The following is a 10990-nucleotide window of genomic DNA, read 5'->3' as shown; positions in this document are numbered from 1 at the left end:
GGCAAAATTACCTGTGAAATCATAAAAAGAAGGCAATTCCAAATTAGTATTTAGCTGACAGAGGTGGGGCCTTACTAACCTAAAAGGGACCGGCACTTCATTATTATACGAACCCTTACTTAATAACTCCGTGTCTCAATTCAGTGAAGGCATCCAAGGTGACTTACAAATGGTTCATGAAAAATATTCGGGTTGTCATGTTGGCCCTACACCAAAATACTGTGCTGTACTGTGCAAAATCAAGACCCAGCAAGTGCAAATGAAAACCTCCCAGGGTCAGGGGGATTTCCCAACAGACCATGGATCATTAATTAAATGGACACCCTGAGGCCTTGCCATTCAACAACTGATCAACACAGAGATTAACATGTAAATCACTTTCTCTCAGAATATAGCCGCATAGCCCCAAAACCCCAAAATTTATTTATATTTTCCCGCCTCTCCCAGGTGGATCGAGGCAGGATTACAACCCAAAAATAACAATAAGATACAAGAATAAAACATATAATTTTCAAGCATTAAAACAGTTAAAAACAGTACAGTCAAACAATTATAAGATATAATATTCTGATCCTGAATAGAAGAGTGAATGATGTCTTTACAGAAGACTGGGTGGATAGGCTTGCCGGAAGAGATCCGTCTTAACTGCCCTCTTGAAACCCTCCAAGGAGGTAATAACACGGATCTCTTCTGGCAGGATGTTCCATAGTTTAGGAGCCACTGAATTAAAGGTTCTTTGAGAAGTTGAAACCAGTTTGGTTGGATGTACTTCCAACAGATTTTTCCCGGAAGTGCGGCGCGGATTATACAGGGAGAGACAAAGATCCTTTGTCTCAAGATGTAGGAGGAAATGGAGATGACTTGGGGGAAGAAAAGAGCACTTGGTACACCCATTTATTGTCGTATTGTTTAAATTATAAAGATTGTCTTTTTATTTTACATTTTTACCTTACATTTATTGTCTAAACATTATAAAGATTGTCTTATTACATGGATGTGCATGTGCATTGGGTTATGCTTGTCTTCTCCTGGAAACCTGACCTAGTGATCTTGAAAGGTCATCAGTCTCTCAAAAACATGCTGCCTAGAGATCATGGGGTATACAGGGTGTGCTAACACAGCATCTTGCCTGTATATTTGTGAGGCAGTAAAAGGACGAGGTCCAATCAACTGTGGTGATTGATTCTGACATAACAAGACTGGATCCTGCGTCAAATGCTGTTTGACGTAGGACCAAATATTGCAACTTTGCCAGCAAAACATCTAGTAGAATCATCCCATTAAGAAACATGTTAAATCAAATTACATCTCCTCTCTCTAACAGCCTTTTAGGCTGTACAGTTCTGTGCTCACGAATATGGAAAGTAGATCACATCACTTTCAAAGGGCTCCTGAAAGGACATGCGGTCGGAGGACATCGCTGTTAGTCTGACTTGTTTTAACTTGTTTAATATTGGTGAATCTCCTGTTCTATTTATATTTTTTACAGTTAGTTAATTATAAACTATTTTTGCCCTGATATTATTATATGGAAATCTATAAAAACTGAAAACAAACAAACATGTTACATATTAAATTTAGGTTATAGACAAAATATCTTGTTGTGTGCCTCCAAGTCATTTCCAACTTATAGCAACTCTAAGGCAAACCTGTTCCAGGGTTTTCTGGGCAAGATTTGCTCAGGGGGGATTTGCCTTTGCCTTTCTCTGAGCCTGTAATAAATAATACTTATTCTTAATTTCTACTTTCTTTAATAGGATTTATTGCACGATAAATGCACATGCGATTTGTTTCATTGTATAAGTGTATGAATCCAAACAAAAGACCTTCAGGCTGGAAGTTAGCGATAAACATGAGAAAAGATCTCCCTTTAGCACCTTCCCAAAACACATGTAATAATTAAGATATGAAGGAAAGATTTGCACTGGCTAAGAGCAAGTACCTCTTTAGATTGTATGCCATTGGCGGGATATATTAACTTAGCCTTATTAACTTTGCCTGATTGATTCATAAGCCAGTATGGTGTAGTGGCTTAAGGGTTGACTCTGGAGTCCAGAGATTAAATCACCAGTCAGCCATGGAAATTCACTGGTTGACCTTGGACAAGTCACACTCTCTAAGCCTCAAAAGAAGGCAAGGGAAAGTGCTTGTGAGCAAATCTTGCCAAGAATACCCCATGATTGGTTTGTCTTAGGGTCCCCATAAGTCAGAAATGACTTGAAGATACAAAAACAGTTCTACTCACAGGCCTGTTGTAAAAATAAAGTGGGGTGTGGGGAGGAGATCTATGCTTACAACTTTGTGCTCACTCCAGGAAAAGCAGAGTACAAATATACAAGATCAGAAACAGGAAATGATGACATTTTGCAGAGAACTAGTATAGAGAGAAGAAGGTGGTGGTCCTTTTTGTGACTGTGGTGAACTGTCTGATTTGTGTGAAGAAACTCATTCTTTTCCGATGAGTAAATTTCTCTTCAACTGCCTTAGCACAATTGAGGACAACATCTTGTTTTATTCACTTCCTCCACATCTAAAGGTACCTCTTGTTGTTAACTGACCTCAAACTGACCTCGACTCTTGGTGACCCTGTGAGTGATACACTTCCAAGACACCCTGTCCTCCATTGCTCTGCTCAGGTCTTGTAAACTCCTTCCTATAGAATTAGGGTTGCCATCCCTGAGGGCCTCCAAACCGGGAAAAATGTAGGACATGGTTTTAAAATGTAGGACTTTTTTTTTTTAATTTCCTTGCCAGGAAATTAAAAAAAAGGTCCTACATCTTAAAACCTTGTCCAAGGCCTCCCTGGGGCCTGGGAGACAACGTCCCCCAAACAGCAGCCGAGGAGAAAGGGGAGAGGAGGAGAAAAAGGAAAGGGAAGGAGAAAGAAGAAAAGGAGGAGAAAGAAGAATAGGGAAAAATATAAAAAGAAGAGGAGAAGGAGGAAGAGAGGAAGAAAATAAAAAAGGGGGAGAAAAAGAAGAAGAGTAGGGGGAGGAGAAAGAAGAGAAGGAGGGGAAGAAAACAAAGAGGAGGAAGAGGAGGAGGAGGGGAAAGAGGAAGAAAAAGAAGAAGAAGAGAAGAAAAAATAGGGGAAGAAAAAGAAAAGGAAGAGAAATAGCTTGCCGGCAAAGCTCTTTCCTGCCCTCGGCTCGCGCGAGGGACCAAAGAGGAGACACTCCTCCTCTTGAGGCTGGCTGGCCAAAGGGGAGAGTGGAGCTGGAACAGCCCCACCCCCTGCTAACAGTCACAGGCGCCTGCAGCAGGGGAGGGCTGTCCAGCCATTGGCCAGCCAGCCTGAAGGGCAGGAGCTCCTGCAAGAGCACGCAGGGCCAGGGCAAAGCACAGCAGGCAGTGGAAAGGCCGCAGCAGCAGCCGCAACAGCAATGGCGGTGGCGGCTGCAGAGCGGCTGCGGTTGTTGCAGCGGAGGCAGCGGCAACCAGCTCAACCCGGGATAAACCTGGGCAAGGAACAAAACCAGGGCGGGACTGTGCCAACTGGCCAAAAATCGGGTTTGTCCCTCCCCCAGGCGGGTTATGGCAACCCTATATAGAATCATTGAATCATAGAGTTGGAAAAGGCCACAAGGCCAGGACTATCCAGTCCAACCCCCTGCCATGCAGCAACTCACAAGCAAAGCATCCTCGACAGATAGTCATCCAGCCTCCAAAGAAGGAGACTCCACTACACTCTAAGGGTTATATTAACTTAGCCTTATTAACTTTGTTTTAACTTATTACATTTTTCCTAATGTTGAAGTGGAATTTTTCCCCTGTAGTTTGAATCCATTGCTCCATGTCCTAGTTCCTGGAGTAGCAGAAAACAAGCTTGCTCCATCCTCAATGTGACATCCCTTCAAATATTTAAACAGGTCTATCATATCACCTCCTAATCTTCTCTTCTCCAGGCTAAACAAGCTCAGCTCCCTAAGTTGTTCCTCATAGGGCTTGGTTTCCAGACCTTTCACCATTTTAGACACCTTCCTTTGGAGACGCTCCAGTTTCTCCACATCCTTTTTGAATTGTGGAGCCCAGAACTGGACACAATATTCCAGCTGGGGCCTGACCAGTGCAGAATAGAGTGACTTTATTACTTCCCTTGATCTAGACACTATACTTCTATTGATGCATTCCCCTCCGATTGAGTCCATCCATCTTGCATGTTGTCTTTCTCTCTTTCTACTGCTTTCTACCATTCCTAGCATTATTGTCTTTTCTAATGCTTTCACATGATGTGGCCAAAGTATGACAGCCTCAATTTAATAATCTTGACTTCTAGGGGTATTTCAGGCTTGATATATTCACCATGTAAATGGATGTGAGAGCTGGACAGTGACGGAAGCAGACAGAAAGAAAATCAATTCATATGAGATGTGGTGCTGGAGAAGAGTGCCAAGGGTACCAGAGACAGCCAAAAAGACCAACAAATGTGTCCTTGAATAGATCAAGCATAAACTCTCCCTAGAACCCAAGATTACCAAATCCAGGTTCTTGTACTTTGACCACACAATGAGAAGGCATGAATCACTACCATGTTGCCCTGAAAATAAGACACTGTCTTATATTTGTTTTTCCTCAAGAAGACACAGTATGGCTTATTTATTATTATTAAGTATGGTACAGCAGTCTACATTTATTCAAATATAGTTGTCATCTTCTTCTGGAACATCGTCATTACTCTCCAAACCCAGAATATAATCCTGAATTTCTTGTGACTCCATTTTCCTTTAGGACCATTGGCCCCACTCTTTCCACTCCCTTCCGTTATGTGTGGGGCCTATCACTATTTTTCGGGGTATGGGTTATATTGCACAAATGCTTAGAAATCCTGCTATGTCTTATTTTATGGGTATGTCTTGTTTTCGGGGAAACAGGGTAGAAAAGATAAGAATGCTAGGAAAGGTGGAAGGAGGAGAGGAAGACTGCATGCCCAGTGCCTGGACTCAATCAGGGAGGTCACAGGCATGAAAGTGCAGGACCTGAGCAAAGCAGTGAAGGATAGGAGAGCTTGGGGATGCCTCATCCACAGGGAAGCCATGAGTCAGGATCAACTTGAGGGCAAACTAAACAGCAACAAATGTTCAAGGACCCATTTGTTTGTCTTTTTGGCACTCCACAATATCCTCAGTATTCTTCTCCAGCACCACATCTCAAATGAGTTGATTTTTCTATCTGCTTCATATGGAATATAATATGAAATATAGACTATAATATGTAATATGGACAACAATGTCTCGTAAGATTCTAACTTTAGTGCTCAGTTGTATTATTTTTATGTGGGGATTTATATGTTTAAGGCAGGGAGGGAGGGAATATTTCTGGGATTTGCTTTGTAAGCCACCTTGATCCTGGTGGAGAGGTGGCACATAAATAATATTATTATTATTATTATTATTATGGTTATTCTTTAGAATCCGTAAATCATGATAGCGAACACAACAGCTTGGACGATTCAAACTTCAGTACTCAGTTGTTTATGTTTGTGCTTTAGGACCTTGACCAATTCTTTCATAGCTGCCCTTCCCATTCTTAGCCTTTATCTTATTTCTTGGTCACAATCTCCCTTCTGTTCAGTGTTTGATTCAAAGTCTTTGCATCTGCACTGTAGAAATAATGCAGTTTTACACCGCTTTAAGTGCTGAAGCCCCATCCTAGGGAGTCCTGGAGTTCAGTTTCACAAGTTCTTTAGCCTTTATTTATTTATTTATTTATTTTGTACTCCGCCTTTCTCCCCGAAGGGACCCAAGGCGGCTCACAATAACAATTTAGAAAACAAACAAATTGCAATTAAAAATAAAAATAAATCTTTTCCAAAGAGAGACGCCAGAGTTCTGTAGGATGGAGCCAGGGCAGTTAAAGCTGTGCCAAAACTGCATTATTCCCACAGTGTGGAATCGGATGCAGCTGCTCCACTTTCTCATCCTTTCCCTTTAAAAACCACTGAGTAGGAGACCAGAGTAGGGAAGAAGAACCAACCCGGAAGTTGAGCGCGCATGCGCCGTGAGTAGCCGCGCTTCTCCCTTCTTCCGCCCTTATCCCCTTTCTTCCGGTTCGGGCTTCTCAGCCCCCCGGGTGCGGTACGTGACGTCACGAAAGCGGAAGCGGAAGCGCAGTTTGGCATCCGTCTCTCGGCCGGCGGTGGGACTGGGTTGAGGAAGTTGTTTTTTAATAAGAACCCATCTGTTTGTTTTGGCCTCTCCTTCAGCGGAGGGACCTCAGAGGGTTTCAAAGGGAGGACTCCCAAGAGAGTCCCTTTTCGGCTTCCGTCGCCCCCCCGCAACTCCGCCCATCATGGCGGCCACGTCCAACTTGCAGGTGAGGCAGGGAAGGAAGGAAGGAGGGAAAGAGGGAGAGGCCTGGCTTGAGGAGAAGGAGCCTGCCTGGGACACACTCACCCGGGACTCCGTGTTGTTTCTCTGAGACTTCAGCTCCCAGGATTCCTGAACAAGGAACACTCTGGCTGGGAATTCTGGGAATTGGAGTCCAAAACATCTGGAGGAGGAAGAGGAGGCCCAAAGCTTGAGAACTACTGTATTTTCTTGGCAAGGGTTCAGAGTCAGGGGTTTCTGTTTGTTTGGTTGTTTTGGTCCCTTTCATTCCCATGCACCTGAGGAAGTAGGCCGAAGTCCAGGAAAGCTCACGCTGCCAATGTCTGTCTCTCCTTCAGCTAGTCACAAAGGTGCTGCTACAAGATTTCTCTATGCACCAAGGTCACCCAGTGGGTGTCATGGATTCGAACTCTGGTCTCCAGAGTCATACGTAGAGAGGTCTTGTAGTAGCACCTTTGTAGTAGGTACATAAGGAAGTCTTGTAGTAGCATCTTTGTAGTAGGTACTTAAGGAGGTCTTGTAGTAGCACCTTTGTAGTAGGTACATAAGGAAGTCTTGTAGTAGCATCTTTGTAGTAGATACATAAGGAGGTCTTGTAGTAGCACCTTTGTAGTAGATACATAAGGAGGTCTTGTAGTAGCACCTTTGTAGTAGATACATAAGGAGGTCTTGTAGTAGCACCTTTGTAGTAGATACATAAGGAGGTCTTGTAGTAGCACCTTTGTAGTAGATACATAAGGAGGTCTTGTAGTAGCACCTTTGTAGTAGATACATAAGGAGGTCTTGTAGTAGCTCCAACTAAGGAAGTTGGCAGCATGCGCTTTCATAGACTTCAGTCTACTTCCTCAGGTTTTACTTATTTGCTTACGGTATTCGTGCCCCGCCCTTCAGCCCTAAGGGCTCTCAGGGCGGCTTACAATCATTATTATTTTGAATTAGACGGTTCCCTCCCTTCAGGCTTACAATCTAAAAAGGCATGACACAAAAGGAGAAGGGGATGGTGAGGAAGGGGATCGAATCCGGTGGTTCCTCTCTCCCTCTGAGGCCTGGAGCAAGGCAGATGGACCGGAGGGAGGGCCCTTCTTCTTTCTCTGGATAACCCTGATGGAGCTGGCCCTGCCTTTTCACTCCCTCTGAGGCCGGATGATGTCACATGCCATGGAGGGAAGGCTCTACTTCCTCAGATGCATTTAGTGGCGTTGAAGCCAGGGACACACACACACATATATATATGCCATAGGTATTTGAGAATGTCGATTCAAATTCAGAATCCTTTGTAGCAAGTCCAGTTTTAATGATTGCAAACAAAAATCCATCGGCGATACCTTTTATCGGCCAAGCGAAATACACGATATATTTATTGCAAGCTTCAAAGCTCTGTGGGGTTCTTCATCAGGCAAGATGTTAACAAACCAAACAGGAGAAGAAGCAAAAGCTGGCAACGAGTATATTGTTCATTTCGGTTGGCCAATATTTATTTAGAGTATTTATACCCTGCTCTTCAGCCAAAAGGCTATTGGAGTGACTTATCAGACATTTCCCTGCCCTCAGGCTTACGATCTAAAATCACTATTAAATGGCCAACGCAGCTACCCCTGAATGTTTTCAGTTTCTTTTTGTGGACAAAGACATAGCCGTTGGGTATGGAAAAGAGGTGGCAAGACCAGTTTGGCTTTGGAAACTAGTCTGTAGGTGAAGAGGACAGATGGATATAGGATACACACAACACACACACAGAGGATGGGGTCAGATAGTGTTGAAGTGTATGTAGTGAGCCAGGAAGCCGTTATACCTGTTCAATCCATTACTGACTATTCTGTTGCTGATCTGTTCTCCCCACTTACAGGATAGTTTCCAAGGCCAAACTGGTCTTACCATCTCATTTCCATATCCAGTGACTATGTCTTTGTTCACAAATGGCCGTCGTTAAAACTGGACTTGTTACTTCATTTCTATACCCATAGGGTTTTGAATTTGAACTGATATTCTCATACACCAAGAGCGTATATAGTTTCAGTCCCTGGCTTACCATTCCACCAAATGCATCTGAGGAAGTAGACTGAAGTCTATGAAAGCTCATGCTGCCAACTTCTTTCTTTCAGTTAGTCTCAGAGGTGCCACAAGATCTCTCTACATACAGATTATTATCCAAGTGTGTGTGATGTGCCTTCAGGTCATTTCTGACTCATCCATTCCCCTGGGGCTGAGAGAATCAGGGCTACCCACAAAGATTTATGTAACTTAGTGTAAAAAGTTAAAACAATACAGGTATAGCTACTTAAATGAAGCAAATTTATTTCTGGAGTGTTACTTCTTTTAACAGAAAATTTGGTACCGAAGGCACAAATAACATGGAAGTAATAAGGACAAAATTTTGTTGTTGTTGTTGTTGTTGTTTGCCTTCAAGTCATTTCTGTCTAACAGTGTGTCTTATCACAGGGTTTTCTGGGGCTGAGAGTGTATGACTTGACCAAGCTGGACTTCTTGTTGTTGTATATCTTCAAGTCATTTCCAATTTATGGTTGACCCTAAGGAAAACCTATCACATAGTTTGTCAGCAAGATCTGTTCAGAATGGGCTCTCCTTTGCCTTCCTCTGAGACTGAGTGTGACTGGTTAAGTGGGGATTCAAACCCTAGTCTCCAGAGTTTGAATCCAATGCTCACATGACTACACCACACCAGCTCTCAAGACTTACAATAAGAATAAGGCTGTTTAAAAGGATGATATCTAAGGATTACAGATGATCATCCAACTATACATTTTCTGCGGACTGTCAAGCATATCGTTACACAACCCTAAAAGTAAAAAAATTGGGTAGTGGGGATGGTGATGGTGATAAGGTGGTGGTGTTAATACGAGCTTCCTAGAAAACTTAAATACCACTCAGTGCACAGAATAGCAACTTAGTCAACTTGTAAATATTGGCTGGTGTACTTCTGGTGCCATAGCTCAGTTATGGAATTTCATACTGGTTCATATAATAATAATATTAAAATAATAATTCCACACATGAGGCTAGCCTTCCCCAACAAGGGCACCTCCAAAATGGATCGGAAATGAGCTCTCATAGATAGCCATGTTAGTCTGGAATAGCAATATGCAAAGAGATTTTACAGCACCTTTGAGACTAACTGTGAAAGATGTTGTAACATAAGCTTTCATCGACTAATTTTACGTCTTACTTACTTTGCCTAGCAAAAAGTGGGATAGAAATAAAAATTTTATTTTTATTTATTTTATTGTATCTCAGGAAATAGGCCAAGTCTATGAAAGTTTATGCTACATCTTTCACTTAGTTAGTCCCAAAAGTACTATATGATTTCTTTGCTTCTCATAGGCCCTGTGCAGACCGCTGGTTTGGGCCAGCCTTGGGGCCAAGTCGGGGCTTAGCGTCTACACATCACGGCACTGCGTCCGCATGATGCAGTGCTGAAGGAGTGCATTAAAGCCACAGCTACTGCGCTCTGGAAATGCCAAATTAGGGCCACGACATGTGGTTGCCACGGCCTCGATCTGGGTATAAAAAGGGGCGACTACATGCCGCCCCTTTGGGCCTGTCTGTACATCCCCATAGACTATCTTGTTCAGGGAGTGATCGGAGTATCAAGAGAGATCTAGACAAACCCATGATCAGAGACATTCTTCAGATGGTGGGAGCAGAAAGCAGAAGGAGACTGAATCTTTCATGCCTGGCCTGTAAATTTCCTGGAAGCAATTCCTCTTGACAGGTGTTTGGATCTAACAGGTTGCTGAAATACTTGGACTTTCCTCTCCACCAGAACATGTTCAGTGAGAACTTGTAAAGGCCTTTGAACACACAGAGACATCTAAACCATGTTGTTAATGTTGATTAGAGTAACACTTTAAATCAATGTGGATAATGTTATATACATACACTTTAAGAATAATAAAATGTGGACTCGGCATTCAACAGTTGATTGATTGGACCTACTTTGCTTATGACTAACCAACAGGATGCTAGCCCAAGTCTGTTTCAATTGTTGCTCTGGTGAAACCATGCTTATCTTTTTTGTATGATCGGCTGGAGCAGTTATTTCTGATGATGAAACAGAGGGTTGCCTTATACAAAAGCCAGACCATTGCCTCATTTAATTCAGCATCTCTAACTGGCAGCATCTCTCAAAGAATTTAAGGAAGAAGTCTTTTTCATTTCTAACAGGACTGAAGCTGGGATGCCAAGTAAATGTTCTTCCATTGAGCTAGAGTTGTTGCAACTCTGGAGTCCCTCTGCTAGAAATTGGTGGTGAGGGAATCACACATTTCAATACTCCGCTGACATAGCCTTTGAGAACTAAGGGTAATCTCCATAGCATGATGAGGCAACAGCATGGCACTTTGTGGAAGGCCTTGTGTTATGCATTCTGTGAACTTTATGCTGTGATTGTGTAAGGAGAGATTAGCTCTTTTTGAACATAATGTTTAGATTGTTAGTCTGCAGATAGGATGTGTGTATTTGAATCTGTGTGAATGCTACATTGTAAGGTTTTATAAAGATCTGTATTAATTAATATTAGGAATTTTAGACACGTATATTTTATTTATGTACTGAGATTGAAATAGCCATTTCCACAGTGCACCATTGTCCTTTACATTACTGTGTGGTACATATCACAGCAGGGCAACCAAAGGAGCCTCTGCCTG

The 10990-nt window shown here is 42.6% G+C and overlaps 1 protein-coding gene across 1 annotated transcript in view; it reads left to right on the top strand.

Moving 5' to 3' along the window:
* Positions 1-6086: 6086 nt before the first annotated feature.
* The window catches only part of VPS4B (vacuolar protein sorting 4 homolog B), a 37514-nt gene continuing 32610 nt past the window's right edge, over positions 6087-10990 (top strand). Inside the window, exon 1 of the mRNA XM_089516619.1 lies at positions 6087-6312. Within this exon, the coding sequence (XP_089372745.1) occupies positions 6289-6312 (24 nt within the window). The 5' untranslated portion in view covers positions 6087-6288. The remainder of the gene's footprint in view (positions 6313-10990) is intronic.

The sequence above is a fragment of the Sceloporus occidentalis genome, unplaced genomic scaffold, assembly GCF_023333645.1.
Source record: "Sceloporus occidentalis isolate IW3139 unplaced genomic scaffold, rSceOcc1.0.p SCAF_3, whole genome shotgun sequence".
In the NCBI taxonomy this organism is placed as follows: Eukaryota; Metazoa; Chordata; class Lepidosauria; order Squamata; family Phrynosomatidae; genus Sceloporus; species Sceloporus occidentalis.
The sequence above is the reverse complement of the archived record's forward strand: the minus strand, read 5'-3'. Positions and strand labels throughout refer to the sequence as shown.